We start from the raw sequence: 24,212 nt of genomic DNA on the forward strand, positions 1-24,212 counted from the left end.
ATCAGGTGACAAGCAAACTTATTAGTAAAATTGACTCCTTCCCTTCTTAGATTTTTTATTTGCAGCAATTTAGGTATTGATACCAGTTTTCTGGTTTGGCATTCATAATAGTTCTATTTGTCACATTGAGGATATGAGGTAGATCTGTGGTTTATCATTCTTTGTGATTTTCAATAAGAATCATATCTACTAATCTTTTTTCCTAGTATTCACTAAAAATACTCCTCTCTAAAATTTTTTGGTGAGTAAAATATTCACTATATGGTTTTGTTCAAATAGGAGATTATGTATTAACATACTTGCTTATATTATTTGTTTCTCTTTTTTTAGAGAAAATCTCTTCATGAAAACAAATTGAAGAGACTGCAGGAGAAAGTAGAAATCTTGGAGGCAAAGAGAGAAGAATTGGAAACAGAAAATCAAGTATTAAATAGGTAATGTGTTTGTATGTATACAGACCCAATGTGGTTATTTTGATATTATAGAACGTTGTTCAGTATAATGCACTTTGTTTTCTTTTAAAGTGTGCATTAAAAGAATTCTAAAACTATTCATTATACTCCTAATTCATTATCCTTGTTATTTTTTTCCTGACTGAATATTGCTTCAACCCAAAAGGTCTCTAACACGTGCCAGGTGTTGGTTATGGTTGGGACTGACAGGAAAGGTCAGTTACTGGCTTTGGTAGCCAAGAATAATGTGGGGTTTTGCACCTGAGACAAGACAATTGTAGTGACTGCATAGTTCTAAAATAGTGGCTACAACTTTTAATCGAAGATTAGTTTTTAATTTCTTGGTGTGGAAAAATATTGGGGTATAGCTTCTGGTTTTTCATTTATATCCAAGCACAGCTAATAATCTGCATCATTAGCATTTTTGAGCAGAGATCTACCATATTAAGTTAGTGGTAGTGGCATTATATGACCCATTTGATTCAAGTTAATAAAAAAATATTTTCAAATTTAGCTAATTAGTGGTAGCCTCCAGCATTTAGACAGTATCAGACTTTTGTGTACTGGAAATTGCCTGTAATATCAAGCAGTGATGTTTTATAATGTGCACTGGTTTTCTTGGGTGTAATTATTACCAAAATGTGAACAGTTGTTTTTTTAGAACACCCAAGAGGTTTCTAGACTGTGGAATTAATGCCAACTTTACAATACTCTGTTCCAAAGTAAGAAGCCACAAAATTCATTCTAAAACAAAATTCAACTTAATACCTCTTCCATAACCATTAATTTTCAAATATTATCAATTCACAAGATTGGGCAGTTATGGCAGATCACCTAGAACTTTGGTTTTGAAACTATATTTGATTACTGGTTTGATTGATGGTCAGAAATTCATGTCCAAAAAGATGGTGATCTGTGAAGGCCTGAAAAGTTAGCATTTTATCCATGTCATTTTCCCCTAAAGTTGAGTAGCTTCACCTTTGTCATTAGCTACATTTTTAAGAATTAGGTTGAACAATATGAAATTCCCTGTTTGACCTACAAAAATGGCAATTTCATAAGATTCAATGTAATATTTTCTTTATTTCTATTTGATTCCTTCTGTAAAATAAGGCACCTTTTTGGTTTAAGGAGGCTCCTTTTAGTTTCAGGATTCATGGGTTGGGGGAGTGGAAATGAAAGTAAAAATATCAGAAGATTTTTAATCTTTGATTAATTGGCAAATAAAATTTTAAAACGAGTTGATAGCCTGCAATGCTAACATTAATACATATGATTAAGCTGTCATATCATGTTTGTGTTTATCTTTCTAGATAAACAGAATTTTATGTATATATTATATACAAGTAAATATTATTTAGAAATTCTTCCAATTTAAAATTATATTCTGTGATCATACTGTTCTTCCATAGAGTATAACTGTATTAAAAGACAAACACTTTTTTCTTTTTAAGACAAAATGTTCCATTTGAAGAATATACAAGGCTTCAAAAAAGACTAAAGGATATACAGAGAAGACATAATGAATTTCGAAGTTTAATTTTGGTTCCTAACATACCTCCAACAGCATCCATCAATCCTGTTACCTTTCAGTCATCAACCATGGTTCCAGGCATGGAACTATCCTTTCCTCCTCATATGCAGGTATGAGCATTTATTTTAGGGAAAAAAAGTTAGGCAAACATTTCTGTAACTTTTTACCTGTTTAAATACAGAGTTAAAAACTCAAATTTTTGCCTGGCCCCGTGGCTTAGTGGTTAAGTGTGCGCGCTCCACTACTGGCGGCCCGGGTTCAGATCCTGGGCGCACACCCACGCACCGCTTCCCCAGCCGTGCTGAGGCCGCGTCCCACATAACAGCAACTCGAAGGATGTGCAACTATGACATACAACTATCTACTGGGGCTTTGGAGAAAAAAAAAGGAGGATTGGCAATAGATGTTAGCTCAGAGCCGGTCTTCCTCAGCAAAAAGAGGAGGATTGGCATGGATGTTGGCTCAGGACTGATCTTCCTCACAAAAGAAAAAAAAAAAATTTTTTTTTTTTTTGTTAGAGAAACTTGCTAGGAAGCAAAGTAGATTTGAATCTATTCTATCCTTTAGTGATAGTGCTAGAAGTGAAATCTCCTATTGGGCAATTAAAAAAAAGAAACTTGGGGGCTGGCCCGGTGGCGCAAGTGGTTAAGTGTGCACGCTCCGCTGTGGTGGCCCGGGGTTCGCCGGTTCAGATCCTGGGTGCGCACTGACCGCTTATCGAGCCATGCTGTGGCAGCGTCCCATATAAAGTAGAGGAAGATGGGCATGGATGTTAGCCCAGCGCTGGTCTTCCTCAGCAAAAAAAAAAAAAAAAAAAAAGGAGGATTGGCAGATGTTATCTCAAAGCTGATCTTCCTCACAAAAAAAATAAATAAATAAAAAATAAAATAAAATAAAAAGAAGAAACTGGATTGATGAGGCTTTGAGTAACCTAGAGTATGTAGCTCACTCATATGATACCAACTGCCACTGAGCATTTACTAGTTAACACACTGCACTATGCATTTTCTATACAATATTTTATTTAACCCTGATGAAAAATGCTTTCAGGGAAGGCATTATTATTTCAAGTTTACAGATGAGGAAATTCAGTCAGAGAGGTGAAGTGATATACCTAGCATCATAGCTAATAAGTGACAGAGTTGAGTTTCAAACCTAAATCTGTTTGATTCCAAAACCTGGGCTCATTCTACTATATCAGGTCCCTGAGATATTGAAGGAATCAAATTGATTAGATGATTTTCAGAAGATGAGCTATTAATAAGTAATTACATTTTATAGTGTGGTGAGCATTAAAGATTTTAGTCATTGAATTGAATCTCAGCCCAAGTGCTTTGTTTATAATAAACTGCTATAATAAACTCCAGTCTTGTTAGAAAGTTGCCACATAAGTACACCTGGGCCCTGCGTTAGTATTTTCTGTTTCACTCCCTGGTGAATTTTACACCTAGAAAAGAACAGACTTTGGATTTTGCTTAAGGCTAGAGCCTGGAGCAGGACAGAAGCAAGGACTAGTTAGTAGTCTAGCCCATGCTGCTGTGTTCTTAGACTGCTAAAATGGTCATCCTTTCCTTGCCAGATGTTGCAGGCCTGAATAAAAGAGGCACTGAGGCTGCTCCCTAATAGTTATTTTTCCACCAGTTTTGTTAACAGTCTCTTTTGCTGTGTTTTTTGTTTTGTTTTTTTTTTTCTGTGCTTTTAAGGAGGAACAGCATCAAAGGGAACTCTCTCTACTTCGCAAAAGATTAGAAGAACTAGAAACAACACAAAAAAAACAACTAGAGGAACTTGGATCTCCTGGGGAATGATGTTCTCGAAGAAAAGGCAGATCAAAAGGGATGAAATCAGTGACTCAATAAAGCTTGAAGTTTTAACGTACGTGGCACTTAGATACTTTATTACTGTTTGCCAAAACACTTGAATGTACCTCAAGAAAAGGTCTCAGCTACATGCTGCACTGCATGAGTGCCAGGATTTCAGGATTATACTAATGACAAGTGAAACATTAAAACAGCTTCAGAGCTATTTAAAATATTTGACAACCCTTGGAGAAGGTAAAAAAAAAAAGTAAATAAAAGGAACTAATTAGGGAATCAAGTTTTAAAATTATTTTATTAATTTTACTTTGTTGAATTTTTTTTTTTGGCGTTTTGCCAAAATATGCTCATGTTGAATTCTCTCTTCCTCTTCTTTTGAGATGCTTGGCAATAACAGGGTCAGTAAACATTTTCTGGTTTATATACAAGAGTTATAAACCTCTAGTTCTTGAAAAAAGATGACATTAAAAATCATTAAAAAATTAATTAGATATCTAAATATATATTCATTGCAAAACACTACCTTTTCTAAAAGCTGTGTGCACATAATTTATTAAAGAGCTTAATAAATATTTTTCTATCTAACTATATTGTCTTGTGTTTAATTTTATTTCGACCATACAGGGTGTATTTAGCAGTGTAGAAGATCTCACTGATTTGGCTTCGTTGAGTTAGAATTAGTAGAAAATAACAAAGTACAAATAATTAAATCCTGTGGCTATATAAAACAAGGGCCATTCATTCTAAAACTTGAACCCAGTGAGGTCTCTTTAGAAATATTGTTGGTATTTAACTTTGCCTCCTGCTGTTTTGGATCTAACCAAATTATTATAAATATTTCTGTGTGTCCCTAAGTATGCCATCATTTGCTTTTTTATGTAACATCTTTTAAAGGAATTCTGCTGGAAATAACTTCACATCAACAAGGCAAACCTCAAATCCAGCAAACTAAGTGGAATGTTCATTATCCAGAAGTCTTCATAATCAAAAGGCCAAGTTGATAGAGGAGACCAGGAATGTAATTGAGCAGCCCTTAGCATCATTTAGAAGAAACGAGATTTACTTACTACATAATATAGATGCTTGTTTGTAGAGTAGAGTATATGGTGACACCTTGTTCCTGCAAAATAATTTCAATGGAGCCACTAAGAATAAAAAAAATCTATTATAACTAGAAAATTTGAAGGAAAAAACCCCAACAGTCCATATTTACATTAAAATGTTTATTTTTGGATATAGACATTTAAAACATTCATCTCCAAGAACAGCTTCAATCAGGTATACAATAAGAAATAGACTTTTAAATCTCTAATACGGAAAAGGTAACAGAATTAATTTTTAAATGCTGCTGTAGACACTAGTGTTAGAAAAAAAAGTTTATAAATGGTTTTGCACCAAAAAAATATGCAAAGAAACTTTAAAATAGAAATTGTTTGCCATTTGTTTCTCTGGTTGCTGTTTAATATAGACCCAGTGACTGATTGTCTTCAGCACACATCTAATTTGGCCATTTGCTGTGTTTGGCTAATATGATCCAAAATGTGATCTATCTAGATAGTGCTTTTCACTGGAGGATTGACAAACACGCTACATACATTAGTGAATCTTCACACCACCTCAGTGAGGTAGGTTAGAAATATTATACAGAAATTGAGGCACAAAGAGGTAAGTGACTTGCCCAAAGTTCCCAGCAGCACAGTCCCTGGAAGAGGAGGTAAGTCTCCACACAGGACTCATGTGCCAGAGAGCTGGACAGGGACACCCTCATGTCGCATTTACTAAATACTTACATAAAGCTGTAGCTGATCCTTTCAGTTTTCTTAGCATTTCTGTACCCTAAAGAAGGGGAAGTCTTTTGGGCAACTCTCCTACCCTTGGCTCTCAACTCTCCTACTATTGTTCTCTTATGAACGCCTTCACATCAAGACTGTAGCAGGCTTAGATGGGGACCAGACCTCTCACCTTTAGACTTAAATAAGTAGTCTATTTGGTAGTATTTTTGAGGTGTGTCCACTGGACAGACAATGGTCAAAAGCGATGGGATTTGGGACGGTGCCTATCAGGGCAATAACTGCTTATTGTCTGTGATCAGTTTGTTGAGGTGTCACCTCTCACTCTTTACCAGATATTGAGGAGCAAAAAAACTTGCATTTATCTGAGACAAATTCACATTTAAATCCTGATGTCTCATCCAGTGTTGGTAAATGATTTTAAGGAATGTGTGATCAATGTTTTATTTGCTACTTGGAAAACTTTTTTCCTCAGTCTGGGATTTGGAGCACCAAGGGTAAAAGGTGCCACAAGGAAAGTTTGAAAGTTGCCAATTACACTTTTTACTTCTGGTTTAATATAAGGAAAACACAGTGGTATTAAAATTGGTCATGAGCAGCAAAAATTCAGGAATAAAAAATCAATAGCAAGACTACAGTATAACTGGATAGGCAATTCTTTAAAAAGAAAGGCATGAATAAAATGGGTATTTTTCTTTCTCTTGTGAGGAATACTTTCAAAAAGTACATAGTAAGACTAAGATACCAAGTTGTATACTAATTTTTCAGGCCTTGGGCCTCAAATATATATATTCATATATAATACTCCAGTGTGAACAGCAATTTCATGAAATGTAAAATGTATCTTTTAATCACACACAAATATTTATAACCACGGGTTCACCAGAAATCTAAAGCAAGGAGACACTAGTATAGAAATATAGGATTAGGGGAATGAGTTATTCTTCCACAGATAGATCTGATCAAAGAAGTTTTGAGGAATAAAATTTTTTTTTTTTTTTTTACAATAGCCAACATGTCCACTATCAAATACATTTAGTATGAAAAAAGGAACATACATTAGGACAAAGTATCTGGGTAAAATGCAGTTGCATTTAAATAAAGCCTACTCACTCTCCTTGCTTTAGAGCTCCTTAGTGAACTGGAGGTGAGTTCCATGGAGTGCAGTTGGTAACCACTGAAAAACACAAGCCCTTTCAACAATGTTGCAACACTGTTAGTTTTTGGTTTAAAAACACACACACACACACTCACAAATGCTAAGTGTACACACTACCAAATTTTGCGGTCAGCTTTTCCAAGAACTACTGGGGAAAGTTTCAATGCTGCAAATCCTCGAGGTTGCCCTACACCCCCACCTTGTTTCCAAATGACTCATTTCACATTTTGTTTTGATCACTGGCAATGTCCCTTTTCTGCAGAGGTGCAGTGTAGTCACAAGTGCTACATAGCTGTAGTTTTCAAACAAAACCACTTATAATTTGTGCTTAAGTGGAGACTGTAGTTACAATACTGACCCTCGCTTACTGGCCCTGTATTCTCTGTAAACAAGGAGGCTGTTTGCAACAACCACTTCAACTCTATTTACAGAAGGGTTCCCACAACACAGGCACAATGGTTGGTATGCTTTCTAAAAGCTGTGCATGTGCCTTGGTCTCTTAAAAAGACAGTGCTCCAAGTGGAACCTATGTGCAAACTTAAAAAATTAACGACACAGAGTAGCTCAAGCAGCCATTTTGCTCCCAAGTCGTCTGAAGAACTTTGCCAGATTAAGCCAGGCCCCAGAGCGCTCACATCCACTTGCATTTCTTCTTTTCATCAAATAAGACTTTTACATGCAAGAGTTGTTTCTGAGCTTCTTCCAGCCCTCGTTCTCTTTCTAGTTTATTTAGAATCTGTTGACAATTAGAACAGTTATTTTAGATATTGTGGTTTTAGCATTACAATTCTTTTTTTTTTTTTGCATTCCTGATGCTGTGAGTGGTAAAATCTGTATGAAACAGATGCCAACATTTTCTTCGATCATTTACATACTCACTTTGCAAGTTGTTTTGCTAAGTCATTATCACAGGATCAACAACACTTTGGCTTAAAATAGAAGCTCGCAAGAAATACCAACTATTTGCTTACAAATATGGGGCCAGACTTCCAAGGCCCTGTTTAGTGCATTATGTCACAGCCATTCCAAGCACAGCAAGCATTCCTGGGCAGCCAACATGCAGGCAAGTATTTCTTCTTAAATGCAGCAGGCAGGGGCATCCTGGTCCGACATAAATATTTCCCTTCCCTCCCCTCCTAGCCAGTGTAGTCCCTCCTCTCCCCTCCCCTCCCCAGTGCTTCCCTTCTAACCCCTGACCCCTGGAAAGAGGGATGCTTATCATGTTTAAGGAACTCATTGCCTCTACCCTACCTTAGCGCTTCACTTGATCTTCAAGTAGCAAATGGAATTGGTGAGCTATTCTCACCATTGACATGGATAGCCTGTCCCAGCATGACTGAGGGGGGGGGAATCAGGGAAGGGGGAATTAACATATATTTGGAAACAGCGCATCTGATGACTGTGTCTGTGTGAATTCCCAAAGAAAAAAATCCAGATTAAGGAGAATTAATCATAAAGGAGAATGGTTTATTGAAATAGTTGCTTAAGTTAGAAATATGTCATACTTTCATATAACTATTGAAACAGAATCTAGGCAATTTAACAAGCTTAGCTTTCATTTTAGCAGATTATAATCAAGCATAAGCTGGCCCCATTTCACAGGACCACTACTCACTCGTCAAAGTTAACTTGAGTCAGTGTGGCTGTAGGCCCCAGGAACTCAAATGTAAATTCAGGCTGGTCCAAAGCTGGGCAGCATGATAAAACTGTAAGAGGGGCAGCCACATGCAGGGTCTGGCTTGGCGCCAGGATCCCCCATCTCAGACAGGCTTCCTGGCCTCCTGTTCTGGCCATTTGGGATGCCATAGCTGTCCTGAGACCTGTAGAATGCTCTATAACCAAATCCTGGTGACTGATTCATATCAATTTTTAAAAATGTTATTTAAAATCTTACCTCATCAAAATATTTTACGATGTATTTGTAGATTTCTGTCAAGGCCACTTCTTCATTAAATTCATTTTCATGTTTCTTAAAGAGAGAGTTGTTGAGAAATTCTGAAATGACTTTTTTTTAAAAAAAAGAAGTAACTAAATCTCATTTCTACTTTCTAACAATACCTTAGATTCCTGAGTTAAGAATTCTTCCATTTCTGAAGGTGACAATGGAGGCAAATCCCTGATTGCTTTGTAATAATATTTTACTTCCTCTTTATAGGTTGGGATATCCTTGGCATAGAGAAGCTTATTAGTTGGTGCTTCCTGAAAAAAAAGCAACCACCGCCAAAAGAGTAAAAAACCATGGGGAATTTATAACAGTACCAATGCAGCTAAACCTCCACCACTGTTACTACTTCCTGATAACAAGGCTTCTTCATGCAGTAGGCTTTCATAAATGTTGACTGAATGACTGACTGCTATCTAGATGGTTCTGGTGAGTCACTGTTATTTTCAGGCAGATTAAATGCTAATATATTCTGCCTTTCTCTCATAAAAGAACTGAAATTATTATTTTTGCATGATTTTGAGTTACTGTAACAATGGAACTTATTTCAATCATAGTTCATTACTAATGGTTGTAAAAAGCCTGAATTAAAACATTTGCTCTCTTCCTCACCCACCAGTGAATCTTGGCATTTATAAAAGACTTGATTGTAGGTCTGATTGAGCCATTTCTATAACTGTGAAAGTGGTAAGTAATTGGCAGTGGAAGATTTTTTTTGCTTGTCCTTTTTATTTTATTAGATTATAAAGATCTTCTGGTGTCCTTAATGAAGTGTATGGTCATTAGTATTGGTGGCTCTGATATCTGATTTTGCGAAAGTTCCCTGGCAGTTTGAAAGTTTTTATGTAATCATAACGGTGATAATATTAAAAATACACTCTTCACTTAAAAAGTCATTATTTTTCATAAAATTTAAAAAAATTCTACCCAGGGAAGATAGGTGAGTTAATGATAGGACTAATGTCCCAATACATTTTTAAATGTATCAGTGGCTTGAATGGTGATACCAATGGCTGAATCAATGGCTTGATGAATCATTCTGAAGGATGCCTAGACCAAGATATTACTGAGACTTTTTTCACTTGTCAAGTTTAAGCAGAACTCACAGATCATGTGATCATTCATTCAAGAAAGATTTATTTGGCCAGGCACTGCACTGTGAGCAGGCATCGAGTGTAAAATGGCGAAGAAGACTGATACCTGCCCTTAAGAAGCTCACAGTCTAGTTGGGAAGACAAACTTACACAGCGCTTAATATGATGCCATTAACTAGAAGCAGGCTGTAGAGTAAAGAAAAGGGGATCATAATAACATTGTGTAATCTTAAGCAAGACTTATGACTTCTCAGAACATCAATTTCCTCATCTATAAAATGAGGGTAATAATAACTACCTTAATGTGGTTCTCGTGAGAAGTAACTGAACTATACCAAGAACATAGTAAGTAATCACTAAACGGCCTTTTTTTTGTGTGTGAGGAAGATTAGCTCTGAGCTAACATCTGTTGCCAATCCTCTTTTTGCTAAGGAAGATTGGCCCGAGGCTAACATCCGTGCCCATCTTCCTCTACTTCATATGGGACGCTGCCAGAGCATGGCTTGATAAGCAGTGCATAGGTCAGCGCCCAGGATCGGAAACCACAAACTCCGGGCCGCCCAAGCAGAGCGCGTGAATTAACCACTACGCCACCGGGCGGGCCCCTAAACGGCCATTTTTTACTATGAATAAATAAGCACTTAAATGTCTTTCAGTGTGTTGCGTGCTAAGAAGAACTTGATTGGTCAAATGAAGAAAGTGTGTGGGCAATACATCAGGGGAAAGTTCACAGAGTAGGTATATTTTGACTGATCTGAGTCTCCTGCAGTTTCTGGTACACGTTAGGAAATCACGTGTGTTGAATGAATGAATAAGTAGGGTTTTACTAGACAGAGGGTTATAAGACAGGAATGGGGTGAGCACAGGGATGTGAAAACAAGTTCACGGTAAGTTTGGGAAAAGTAAAAGCTGTAGCACTGAAGGTGTATGGAGTGTGCAAGAAAATGATGAGGCCAGAAAAGAGACTTGAAGCCCAATCAGGAAGGGCCATGTGGCACTGTAAAGATTTTATCTGGTAGGTAATGGAAAGTGTTTACAATTTTTAAGCAGGAGACTGGCAAGATCAGATATATCTTTCGGAAAGATAACCTGAGACAGTGAAAAGGAAAGGTTGGGGGGATGAGATGGACAGCAAGGGCGAGGACACCAGTGAGGAGGCAGTTATCCCAGTGGAGAAGGGCTGAAGGGATAGCACAGAGGAAGGAGAAGAAAGGGACCGGGACACTTAGAGAAAGAAGCAAGTAGCGACCAAGTGGGGATAGAGGCTGGGGGAAGGAGGAAGAAGGAGTCAAGGATAATGCCAAGGATTCTACCTTGAGAGACTAGGCAAATGCTAGGCAGACAAGAGTAAAAACAGGTTTGTTTTCCAGAAATAGTGGTGACAGTGAGTTTAGATTTAGACTAGGAGTCTGAGGCACCTCTGAAACATCAATCACACTTCATTCCAGGCACTCTTAAAATCCTTCTACCAAAGAGCCACTGCTCAGCGTTAAAAGATTTTCTGAAACCCATTAGGTACAGATATTGCTCAGTTTAATATATTTTGAAGTGCTTGAATAAGACCAAAACATCTCTTTCCGAGTTTGCTCTGTATTTTCATCTTTCTTTGCTTTCTTAGGGCTTTTGCTCAGCAAAGAAAACCATAGGAAAAACAATATTGATGTTTACATTACAAACTGACAAACTGGTGGTGTTAGAAATCTCAGGCAAGATTTTCTTCCTAAAAGCAATTTGCTATATTCAAATAGACTCTTTTAGGTGTATTCAGATGGAATTAATTTAGGCAAATTTCAGTAGTTTCATACTTTGGGTTTATAATTTATTAGTGTCCGTAGAATATTTTTCTAGAAAACAAAGTTTATACTTTGTGGTAAGAGTTTCCACAGGCAGAGTTGGGGATAATAATCTACTATTTTGGTTTTCATTTTTTAAAAAAAACTAGATTAAAAATAGAAACAAATGAGACAGATTTTAAAGAAAAGCCAATTTTTAGTGACCATCATTGTTTTTTTTAGCTGGTGTGGTTTAGACCAATTGTGTATTATTTGAATGTTTACAAGAAAGAAAGAGAGCTTCAGACTCAGGGGTACATACCACAAATACTAAAGCTGGGCCTTACCTTCCCAAGTTGCTGCTCCGTGAGAGAAAATGCATCCATGAATGCCTGGGCAATCACTGATAAACAACCGTCTATGTGTGGTGTCTTCTTAATGTCAAAGACAAACTGAGGATTCTTCAGGATGTTTACCCAGAAGCGAAGAGGAAGGCTGTTCCGAGAGAGAGAAATCTCTTTTCAAATACAGCCATTCACAGGAGGCGGATGCTGTGTTTATCACAGTTTGTAAACAGGTGTTTTTGTCCTTGTTATTGAAGTATGCAAGTCTGCTTTGCCAAACATACCAAGCAACAGATGGCAGCATCACTCAGAGAGAACAAGAAAGGGTTAAGGTGACAGAGCTACTGAAAAGGAGGACTAGAGCAGGATAAGTCTGAAAGTAGCCACTGACAAGACGAGAATTTTCTCAGATGGTTCCAGATTATATTAGACTAGGGTTACCAATGAGAACATCTCATCAGATCTCCAGAACCTGACCTCTTCTTGCTCCCTCTAAGTGCTACACCCTGGCCTAAGCCACCATCATTTCTCACCTGCATTATGACCCCCCGGCTCCCAACAGTTAGTTCTCTGACAACTACCAGCAATCCTCTTAACACAGAACCAGATCCTGTCTCTCCGCTGCTCAAAACCCTCTGTGGCTCTCCATGCCCCTCTGGATGAAACCCCCGTATGATATGGGCCTGGGCCCTCATCTCCTATTGTTTACCTTATTCATTCCAACCCCATTGGCCTCCCCGCTGTTCTTCATGCACACCAGGCAAGCTTGTGCCTCGGGACCTTTTGCTTTTGTTGTCCGTCTTCCTGCAACTGTCTTGCCCCAGACAGTCTCATGATTTATGCTCTCTCCCCTTTCAAGACCTGCCTCAAATGTCATCTCCACAAGGCCTCTCTGACCACACTGTCCTGCAACTGTCTATCCTCCTTTCCCACTTTGTCCACTGTACTAATCACCTTCTAAAATACTACAATTTATCTATTTTATTTATTGTTTGTCTCCACCTATTAGAATGCAAACTCTGTGTTCAGTTCATTACTATATCTCCAGCACCTAACAGTGCTTGGCACATAGCAGGTACTCAAAAAAATATTTGAATATGAACTTGGGAATCATTTCAAGTCCTTCAATGATCTCCTTCTTAACTGCCCTTGCTCAGAGGCCACAATCTTCACAGTGAAATGGTAGCCTGCAGCACCCAAGCTTGGTGTGGGGGTAGCAGAGCCTGGGAATAAGAGGCTAGAACACAGGATGGTGAGCCAGAGTAGAGATTTGGGGTAGACCTGGATAAAATGGGAGGAGATCAGACCTAGAGCTCTGGAACTTCAGCTTTTAGTACTTATTTAAAACGGGCTGGCTACCAACCTCAATGCTTGGGAGGGCTTGAGCTTGCACTGAGAAGTTCTATTACTTTTTAACTCTGCATCTTATTCAGCTCATGCACAAAGTTATTTCAAATAGAGGTAATGAGCTATGTCTCTTTACTGAGGAGAAATGTAGAATAAATCTGGATGCCTTGCCTCAGCTTAAGGTAAAATGTTAAGAAACAAAACAAAACACAATCCTTTGGCTAATCCTCATGGTATCTGAGTGCTGCATTTGATCAAATAAAAGCAGAAATTTCCATACAGAATCACAGTATAGACAGCTTACAAATTGCAAAGTGGTTAATTCTCTGAGGGACAAGAGTCTTTCATAAAATTACATGAAAAAATCTAAAATATAAATGTGTCATCTTTTGCTGGTCAAGCTAAGCTTGTTTTAACATTCCACACAAAGTCTTTTTCATGCATTAAGGATAAGAGAGTTTGTTTATTTTATCCTAAAGAATAGGATTCTTGGCATAGGAATGTTTTTGTTTATTGTTTAAAAATAGTAACAGAGCAAGAAACTGCTTTCACATGATAGCTTAACCAAACCAAAAGATTCTGCTAGAGGGATAAATGAATCATTCTGTAACTATCCATGCCCTCCTTTTAGGTAAGATTCTGTCCCAGATTCTTGAAAACAGTCAGTAATCACCTACTGTTGTTCCCACCTGTTTGTTTTCCAAATATGTACCACATCAGGATCTGTGATTTTCTTGTTCTCAGCCTGGGCATCCAAAAAGTCAAAAAAGTATTTTATAGCAACTGGGGCTCTGCTGTTGGGTAAACTCCAAATGCTTCTAAAAAGTTTTTCAAGCACAGAGTGAATTGCCACCTGAAAGATAGAGAATATCAGACTTGGGAGATTAAAAAAATAGGGTAGCAGTTTTGAAAACATCATGAAAAATGAAATCAAAGTTCAGAGAAAATGATATGAAAAACAAGCTGGAGAGAGAATATGTAAAATTATCAATGAGGCCGACACTCACAGATGGGACAAAGATCCTGAAAATCCATGCCCAGGCTGAGATTTGGTTCATAAGCTTCTTGCTGATAACAACATTGTTTAGTCAACAGGGAGGATATCCTAGAAACCTCTAGCAGTTGAAATGTCAGTTGCAGGGCTGTCTACATAAACCAAAAAGCCACGGACGTTTAGCTTTTATTAGTTATGTTCAGCCTAGAAAAACTAAAGTGATGTTCCTCGGTTCCCAGAATTTTTCCTGTTGCATATATTTCCATCATGGGGTTTTGCTGTGTACTTTCCAAACCATTTGAGTGTTGTACAAAAACCAAATAGGCAGAGCTCTGGGGGACAGATGAGAAAATCAAGAGGCTCTGGCTGTCTTCTACCCACTAAACAAATCTACTAAGCTCTAAGCAGACCCTCTGCTATAATCTAAAGCGTGCCCATCAGGAGACTAGGGCCAGGTGTAGCTAATAGCATTTACATTGCTAGTCATTTCAGAGAAAAAAAGGATGACCACAGACTTCTGTTAATCCCACTCCACATAAAGTAAAATTTGCTCCTGATTTGCTATTCCACTGGCTTTCACATCTGACACTTTTATATGTGAACAGAAGTCTTAATTTTAAAATGAAAAAAAACGTCAGCGTTACCAGGTTTATAGTCACTGACCCTCTCTCCCTTTTATTTGCAATTCAAAGAGGGAGTTTTATTGCTCATCTATAACAACAGGTAAACAAAAAGGAATAATTATGCTGTCAACCTGAAAAATAACAATAGTGAAATGGTGAGTAAAGGGACTGGGAAAAATATGAAATCCCTGATTGAAGATGCTACAGTAGAAATTTGTAAATTGCTGTTATCTTTGCAGTTTATAAAAAAAGGAAAGAAGAAGAAGACGGGGTAGGAAGTGTTTACAATTTAAACTTTCATTTTGCTTTGCTAGAAGACACAAGGGATTGGAAACATTTTCACACTTCAATGGAAATTAAGTCAAACACATCATACACCCCCTAGGTAGCCATAAAAACGCTCCCAGAACAGTAAGTGTACCTTGGTCGACAGCAGTTTTGTCAAATACATTTCTTTTACTTTGAACTTGTGCTTCCCGCGATGTCTCTTTCCTTGCACATCTTGGAATGCTTCCGAATCTGGTAAAATCTAAAGGGAAGACAAAGTGGAAGCGTTACCCAAGGAGACCGTTCATGCTACAGAAGGCATCCAATTCAGCAGCGAGCACAAGAAAGGCTGAACTCACCAAATGGCAGTGGTCCTCCGAGTATTCCACATCTGAACACCAGAGAAAGGGAGAGAAAACAGTCCATTAAAAAAACAACCACGGGCTAATTGGCCTTCTCATAAAATGCCCCATTTGTGCTATAAACAGAAGAGGTTACTTGAGCTCCTCTACTTGAGCTCTTCATAGCTACATTTTTTTCCTCCTGCTGCGTCTTAAGATCTTAAGAACAGTGTGAAGATGGATGGGCAGGGGGCTGGAGTGGGAAAGAGGTTCCCTGTTCCTGGAAGTGTTAAAACAGAGGCTGAGTGATCACTTGCTGAGGATGGGGTAGGAGGGGTTCAAGCCACATTCATTGAACAAATGTACCTGGAGCACCTACTCTGTGCCAGGGGCTACGAGGCATACAGCAGTCAGTAAGATAGACCTAGTTCCCACCCTAATGGAATTTACATCCTAGCCAATGAGAGACTTCATACTACTAATTACACAATGAATTAATTAATTACGATTGTGGTAAGGACTGTGAAGAAGGATTATATGCTAAGAAACTGTCTAATGAAGGACTGACCTAGTCTGGGAGGTTTCTCTGAGGAAGGGATGTTGGAACTGAACCTAAAGGAGTGGATCAAGTTAGCCAGGCAAATGGAGGAAGAGGAATGGGTGCAAAGGTCCTACAGTGTAAAGGAACATGACTCCCAGATCTGAAAGAAGGGCAATGAGGTGGAGCTCACAGAGCAGTGGGAGAGTGGCACCAAGTGAGGACAGTCTTGGAAGAAATGTGGCTGTAAAGAGTAAAGGGACTGTTTTGTATGTGGGTCGCCACCACAGCATGGCTGACGAGTGGTGTGGGTCCACACCTGGGATCCGAGCCCACAAACCCAGGCCACCCAAGGGGAGTGCGCTGAACTCAACCACTACGCCACAGGTCTGGCCCCAGAGAATTGTCATTTTAATAGTTTTTCAATCAATGACTATGGTTCATCTCTCCATTTTTTCAGATCTTCTTTAATTTTTCTCGTGAATGTTTTATAGTTTTCAATGTGCAGTGGTTTTGTCACTGACTAGGTGCCCCAAGGAACTCAAGGGTGGGTTTGGAAGAATTTAACTGTTTTTCCAAATTATTTTTTCCTTTTGTTACGTTAAGGAGATGCAATCACCGACCACCCTGAACTGGACCAAGCCTTACCACAAGGGCTGAACCCATGACCTTTGCCTTATTTTTAATGCTAAGATCTCTCCAGGAGGAGCTTAGGCCTTATCACCGTAACCTGCAGTGTATGTGGAAGCTTGTTTTCCAGCTGAGCCTGTGCAAGCTAATACCCGCCTCTCCCTTTTGAATATTCATTCCCCATCCAAAATAAAAGTTCCTGCTTTCGTTTATTCAGGGAGAGCATTAACTTTGGAAATGGTTCCTCATGGTCCCCTATTTGCTGCAAATATACCTCACTTTGTGTAACAGCTACTTCCGGTGGAGAGTCTGATTTAACTCACTAGAAGGTGAACCCACTTTGGTTTCCATAACAGTTTAACGTCTTTTGTTAAATTAATCCTAAATATTTTCTATATTTTATGCTACTGTAAATGGATTTTAAAATTTCCCTTTCTAATTTACTGCCTCTAGCATTAAAAAAACAGTTGATTTTTATATATTGACTTTGTATTCTCTGACCTTGTTAAAAGCATTTCTGAGTACTATGAGCTTGTTTTTTACATTTGTTAAAATTTTCTATGTAAATAATTATGATATCTGCTAATAAAGACAGTTTTGACTCTTTCTTCAAAAAAAAAAAAGAGTAAAAGAGGGATTAAGGCACTAGGTGTTTTGTTTTGAAGATAAGTAAGACTAGAACATCTTGAAATGCTAATGGAAAAAATATAGAAGATGGGGAGGTATAAAAAGTACAAGTGAGAGAAAAGATTACTGGTGGCCTAAGGATGCTCAGAAGGTCAGAAAGGATGGTGGGATCCAAAGCACAGTGAGAGACTGGCCTTGGATGGGAGGAAGGACAGCCCTGGAATGTCAAGGGAAGCAAGGAGGAGGAAATGGGCAGACGCAGGTAGGGTGCTGGATGTTGAGGGAGTTCTGATTTCTGTTTTCTCTGTGAAATACAGGGTGAAGTCATCTGCTGATAGAGCTGTGTGGGTCAGAGCTTTAAGGAGAGAAGGTAGCACTGTGGACAACACAGAGTGAGTTGCCTAGAGAAGCACAGTGGGAGGAGGTTGCATTGAGAGCCCTGGTCAAGTTGGGGACCATCAATTTATAATGACTCCAACTGTGCTGTTGTGTGCCTTTTTCCTGTGGCTGCCTGGTTGTAGTTTCGGGAAAGGCTAGTAGTTGGGTTCATCCAGGGTTGGGATTTTGACAGAGGGGGTGATGATAGGACAGAGGGGCAGGGGGTTTGGAGGGTTAGCAGGAGAGTGATGAAAATGATGGCTCTCGGCTGGACGGGACAGGGAGGAAGCAGAGGCGTTGACTGCCTGGAGGTCCGATGAAGAGATCCAAATGTAAGATCCCCAAATAACAAGCTCTGCAAAAGGCCCAACCTTTGAGGCCTAAAACACACAGCTCTTCCACTTTTCCCCTTCCACGAGGACACCAACCCCCTTATTCCAGAATGACAGCCACCCTCTGCGAGATGGCTTCTGTTACTATGTCACAATGGATGGTGGGGGTGTCCCCAAAGGGGTGTCCTACACCAAATTATCCTATTTAATCGGGAGCCCTGCATTCCCTGTTTGCACTGACCAGGTGTTGGCACCCATGAGGCTGCTCCTAGTACTGAATTCAGGAATCTGGAAGCCCCACCTCCAGCTGTGCATGTGAGAAGGCCCTGTTGGTAAGGCCCAGAACCTTTCGAGGACTTAGAACTAATTGTCTTGGCTAGGGTATAATGTCTCTGGAGATAAAGCTGGAACAGGATCTAGGGATTTTCTCAAGGCACCGTCACTGTGTTTTCCTGCCCCGAGGCTATCAGGGAGGTAGAAGAGTATTTAGAGACCAGCCTACTGACTTTCCCATAAAAGCTCCCTCTTTAGTTTGTCTTGCTCCACTCTCTGGAATTTTGCAAATGCTACCACTAGGAGATTGGGCTTTCTAAGTGGATTATCTTGTTTGTTCAGGCTGTGTGATTATCTGCAAGCTTCCCTCTCAGTCTGCTAGGGGCATCTCCTCTGTTAGCCCCCATCCTGCTGAGAAGTTGGAGAAGAGTTAGGAAGGCTGAGATTTTGCTCTGAGCTTAGGGCCCTTCAGAGGCAGCAGCTTCCTCAGTAGCCCGGCAGTTGGGGCCAGACACCGTTTACTGCTTCCCGTCCTCCTCCTCCTCACAGGGCTCACATTCTCAGGACCAGAAACAGATCGAAATGGCTTTTCTCCACGTTCTGAGAATTACATAGCAACAACTCGATCTCACCTTTGTGACAATATATCTGAGAGGCAAAAAGCGGTACTTTATAAAGCTGGGTGAGAACAACAGGTTAACAACATTATATTGGTTACCTGACGTAAAATTGGCTATCCTCTTAAAGACATTTATAGTGGATCCATTTGATATCTGAAAGCAAAGATAAAAAATATATGAGTTTTCAAAATTTAATGTATTTCTCAACTTCATCCAGGAATTAGATGGCTGGATGGATCTTACATTCTCTCACTTATTAAATCAAATATTTATCAAGAATTTCTGTGTTCCGGGCACTGTGTTGGATGGATGCTGGGGCTTTAATGATGAGCAAGACACTGCCTCTGCCCTCAAGGAGCTCACGGTCCTGTGAAGGAGACACATAAGGCAAGGAGATGCCGTGAGGCAAGTGCTGGGAGGGGAAGGGCAGGATGCTGTGGGACCACTGGGAGGCGGGCCAGCCAGGGAAGAGGGGAAGACCAAGCTGTGCTGGGATACACGCCAGCCTCTCAGAGGGCAAGAGAGGCTTGGGCCACTTTAATTTTTTGAGGTTCCTACTATATTAAATGCTGAAACAGGTTTTCAAAAACTGTGGTATATAAAGCTGGTGTCTACCCTATGACTGAGCAATTTCCCATCTAGGTATACACCCAATGAAAATAAGGAGATATCCTGATAGTAAACTATTTGTAATTGCCCCATACTGGAAACAACCCAAATATCCATCCACATTAGAACGAAGAAATAATTTGGGATATATCCATACAACATATTATAAAACAATGAAAATGAGCAAATTACTACCACATACCACATGAACCTCACAATGATAATGTTGAGCAAAGGAAGCCCAACACAAAGGGATGCACATCGTGTGATTCCATTCACATAAAGCTAAAAAAAACAGTCAAAACTATGATGTTAGATGTTTGGAGCAGAAAGGGGGTAATGATTAGGAGGGAGGGCTTCTGAGGTCCCCATAATGTTTTATTTCTTGACCTGAGTGGTAGTTACAGGATGTGCTCACTTTGTGATAATTCATCCAGCAGTACACTTAGGATTTGTTCTCTTTTCTGAAGGTATATCATATTTTTAAAAAGAAGCTTATAAAATCATAAAAACTACATATACTTTTTAATAAAAACTGTAAAATTTAAGTATAACTTACAGGAAAGTACTTAATGTTCACTAATATTAAGCATACAGCTCAATGAATGTTCACTTGAATATATACCACTGTAACCGCTACCCACATCAAGATATAACATTATATATCAAGGTCCCGAGAAGTACCCCCATTATCCCTTCCCAGTCAGTAACCACCCCATCCTCACCCAGAAGTAATCCCTATTCTGACTTCCATCACCATTGATTAGTTTTATCTGTTCTTGAACTTCATATAAATGGAATCATACACTATATACTCTTGTGTCTAGCTTCTTAGGGTCAACATAAGATCTGCGATGTTTATCCATGTTGTTGCAGCTACCGGCAGCTCGTCCTTTTTAAATTACGGTATTATTGCGTTGGATGAATATATCATTTAAAAAATTTCCGTACAGTAAAGGAAAGAGGTATTGACATGGGCTACAACGTCAATGAACCTCAAAAACATGCTAAGTGAAAGAAGCCAGTCACAAAAGACCACATATGGTACAATCCCATTTATATAAAATGTCCAGAACAGGCAAATCTATACAGACAGAAAGCAGATTATTAGCTGCTTAAAGTAGGGTTCGGAGGAATGACGAGTGACTGCTAATGAGTTCACGGTTTCTTTTTGGGGGTGATGAAAATGTTCTAAAATTAGATTATGGTGATGACTGCACCATTGATTGTACCCTTTAAAAAGGTGACCTTTATGGTATATAGATTATATCTCAATAGAACTGTTAAAAAATTGCCACAGATTTTAAATGTACATGTGTGACCAATAAATGCTTTTACCACACAGATACACTATTGCAATGCCTATGTATAGCCTCTTTTGGAGACAAAGTCAAGAGTTCTCACCTACGGCCTTTTGGGACCATGGACTCCAGGGCCAAATGGCCTCCAGTGCATCCCTCCCCCACACCAACCTAGAGGAAGAAGTGCCCTTCAGGGTGAGGGGACTAGATGCTAAGACGCACAGGGCAGGCCTCACTCCTTGGGAGGAGTAAATTGTTCTGAGGGGCTGGTCCACAAAAAGGCCAGACAAAGGGGTCTAACAGCAGCAGCAGGTGGGGGATACACAAATCCTCACCTTCATTCTGGGATTGTGGAGAGAGGATAAACTCTGTCATTTCTGACCATTATCAGCTAAGTGCTTTCTCCCTCCACGCTGAAGCTCTAGGGCTGTTCTGAATTCTAATACTAATTTGGACCTGGCCTTCCCCAGTTTGGAAAAAAGTAGAAACCAAGAATTTATCTTCTGGCCTGCTGCACGTTGGTTATCAGAATGTACAAACCTGCTTAGCAAGCACCAAAGGATTACAGCCTAATCTCCTTCAAGTTGCACCCACAGAGGAAGGAACACAGAGCGAGAGGTCCCCGGGCATAGCTGTCCAGCCAGCTGTGTTCAGCCAGCCACGAAGTTTAGGCTAGCGGCCTCCAACTACTCGTGTTCACGACATCTTGTAGGGAAGGGGACGCCGGGCAAGGACTGGCTAGGGCCACCTGGTTCTGCAAAGTGTCTCGAGCACAGATTATAAACTCTCATTGAGCTCTTTGACTCTTCTGTTATTACCCAACATCCTCCCCTCTCCCCTTGAGCCATTCCTTGTTTTCTGGCTGATTTTTCTATTCTCCTCCAGATTTGATGCAATTAAAGTAAACGTTCTGTGCAGGCACCCCCTTAGCAATACTCAGACACCGAGTTTATGAGAACATTTGAACATAGTTACAAAATTCCTCCCTAGGAAGAGCTGGATATGCTCTGTTTCTAAGCCAATAAATATCTTTTTATAAAAGGAAGCTGATTCATTGTGGGTAATTGTCAAAGAATGAATCCCAAATGGATCCCGTTGAGTGTTGAGCCAATACTCCGCCACTGTCAGATGCTTTGTTGTGCCAAAAGCGAGCACCCTTACTCTATAATCACAAACACTGCGGATGGGCCTTCTGATAAGGAGCGCTGCCAAAAGTTCAAATGTCTTTTCAAGAGCTGGCAACGGCTCACGGCTGGCGCTGTGCTCTCAGGCATTAAGATAGTGCAGACGCGGCTTGTACCAAGGAAATTTTACTCTGAAATTATCTCCTGAGAGCAAGTGTAAAAGCATTTTATTAGTGGATGAGTTGTGTGTGTGTTTGCGCATGTACGTGTGTGAGTGTGTTTAAACTTCCACAGCTGCTCTAGGGCTGGAACACTCCCCCCCATGCGACACTTTAACACCATCATAAAGACAGAAAACTAGCTTATTTACAGATGTTTGTTGGGGGAAAATGTTTCCATTTTCTATTTTGCACAAGTCAGCTGCTGCCGAGTTAAGGACAGAAACGCCGCTCTGAAAAGTGCCACAGAACCCAAAGTGTTAAAAATATGATGCTGTTTGTTCCATCTGAGGAGCTCCAAATGCTTTCCTGAGAGTGACTCATTAATCCTCCCCTACTCCTGTGAGGCAGGGAGCATCCTCTGGGCCCCTACTTTAGGAATGAAAACCAAATTAAATCAAAGCAAGATTAATGTCACTAGACGGATCTGCGGCAGGAATGTTTCTCCAGCCCAGAGCAGAACTGGTACACACAGCAATTTCAAATTAAATTCCTTCCAGTCTCACAATGCTCCAGAATGCAATGTGACAACAAGGCCATACCCCTTCAATGATGGCTGGCCCGTGCTAGAATGAGGCAGAGACAACTGTAGACTTCTCCGTCGTGAGAATTAGAAGTTGTGAGCACACAGGGAGAAATGGACCCACGTCAACAATTTAAAGTCACTCCTGAAATAAACAGAAGCTACTTACTCATCCTCCAGACCATTTGCAAGTGAAGGTGAAACTTCTTTGTGGTAAAAATACTATCTTTATGGCATAAGTTGAAGATAATTCCTTAAAAATAGATCTTCTAGAAATATAAGGTTGAACTTATATTTAACCTTATGAAACTGCCATTTTTATAGGTAAAACTGGTTCAAATATCGGCAATTTCATATGGTTTAGCCAAAAGGAAAGCTGGAATTTTAGCCTAAGAATTTTATGGAGAATTATGAATACTCGCTATATTCATAATTGAATATGAATATGGTCTGAAATATTGTGACACTTTTTCCTTAAAGGAAAAAAACTGAAAACACAATAATCAATACAAATCACTACGTGGAAACCCTCACTGGTATCTCCCATTCCTAAAACAGCCTCACGTGAAAACAGAATTCTACTCGACCAGCGTTGTCCCAGCAGCCACTCGTCATCACTGCTCTCCCCATCTTCCCCTTAGCTCTTCTTACTGACACTCCAAGGCTCGAGACAGATGAAAAAGGAATCTTTTTTCTCAGGGCCAGAGGCATAACCTTGCTCCTTCAGTGAAGGAGGCTCGGGGATCATCGGAGTATTTGGAAGGGGCCTGCCAGAACATTCTCAACAGGCACATCAAATCACACATGTGGTTCCTGATACCCAGCACAAAGCTCTAACGGAGTCTTGAAACTAGTGAAATTAGCCCTGGGCCAGCAACAAACTCCCCCTGAGGACTGTCAGAGAGAATCCAGGAGGGAGTTGGCCTCCAAGAGTGTGTGTGAAATTGGGCACCTAAGGGCGCATCTGTCGGGCTGGAGCTGTCAGCTCTCGGATGCCTGATAGAGGCTTCCCTTCTGATGAAGGTAAATGTCATCGTCTTCAAGGAATACTGGCCTTAAAGGATGTTAAATAGGATTAGAAATAAGGAAGCATTTTGATAAACTCATAGACATGAGATTCATCATAAGATTTTAAGAGAAGTTACTCTTTTGAATTTGACATCAGAGAAGGTAACTACCAGGATTTCTCATAAGTCGGCCCCAGCTCTCTAGCCAGGCTGCTCCAGGGGCAAGAAGCATGGGCTGCAAGCCCCGTTCTGAGCAAGGGTATCCCTCTGGCCCTGAGAGGAGCCACAGTCCCTAGTGCAATTCCTTTCTCATCTGCTTCCACCCTTGGGGCACCAGTGAGAAGAGCTATGTGCCCTTGGCCAAGTTTCTCAGCCTCCCTGTGCCTCAGAATGGGAACAGTGACAGTATCTACTTCATCAGGTTGTTAAGGGGCACTAAAGAGTTGCTCTTTGTAAAAGCCCCTAGAACAGTGCCCAGTGTACAAGGAGCACTCCAGGAGTTTGTTAAATAAGTATCCAAAGTCATTCACACTCTAAGAGACCTTTAGAGATAGTC

General features: G+C 39.9%; 2 protein-coding genes across 9 annotated transcripts in view; one reads left to right on the forward strand and one right to left on the reverse strand.

Moving 5' to 3' along the window:
• The window catches only part of CEP83 (centrosomal protein 83), a 121,152-nt gene extending 116,761 nt beyond the window's left edge, over window positions 1-4,391 (forward strand). For all 6 annotated transcript variants that reach the window (XM_058568657.1, XM_058568658.1, XM_058568654.1 and 3 more), the window contains 3 exons: window positions 331-434; window positions 1,907-2,096; window positions 3,690-4,391. In XM_058568657.1, coding sequence (XP_058424640.1) covers window positions 331-434; window positions 1,907-2,096; window positions 3,690-3,794 — 399 coding nt within the window. In that variant the 3' untranslated portion in view covers window positions 3,795-4,391. The remainder of the gene's footprint in view (window positions 1-330; window positions 435-1,906; window positions 2,097-3,689) is intronic.
• A 620-nt stretch (window positions 4,392-5,011) lies between these two features.
• The window catches only part of PLXNC1 (plexin C1), a 147,237-nt gene continuing 128,036 nt past the window's right edge, over window positions 5,012-24,212 (reverse strand). For all 3 annotated transcript variants that reach the window (XM_058568651.1, XM_058568650.1, XM_058568649.1), the window contains exons 24-31: window positions 18,973-19,027; window positions 15,495-15,526; window positions 15,290-15,397; window positions 13,941-14,104; window positions 11,908-12,055; window positions 8,811-8,951; window positions 8,647-8,721; window positions 5,012-7,488 (exon numbers count right to left, since the gene is read on the reverse strand). In XM_058568651.1, the coding sequence (XP_058424634.1) occupies window positions 7,384-7,488; window positions 8,647-8,721; window positions 8,811-8,951; window positions 11,908-12,055; window positions 13,941-14,104; window positions 15,290-15,397; window positions 15,495-15,526; window positions 18,973-19,027 (828 nt within the window). In that variant the 3' untranslated portion in view covers window positions 5,012-7,383. The remainder of the gene's footprint in view (window positions 7,489-8,646; window positions 8,722-8,810; window positions 8,952-11,907; window positions 12,056-13,940; window positions 14,105-15,289; window positions 15,398-15,494; window positions 15,527-18,972; window positions 19,028-24,212) is intronic.

This window comes from Diceros bicornis, chromosome 25 (genome assembly GCF_020826845.1).
Source record: "Diceros bicornis minor isolate mBicDic1 chromosome 25, mDicBic1.mat.cur, whole genome shotgun sequence".
Taxonomy (NCBI): domain Eukaryota; kingdom Metazoa; phylum Chordata; class Mammalia; order Perissodactyla; family Rhinocerotidae; genus Diceros; species Diceros bicornis.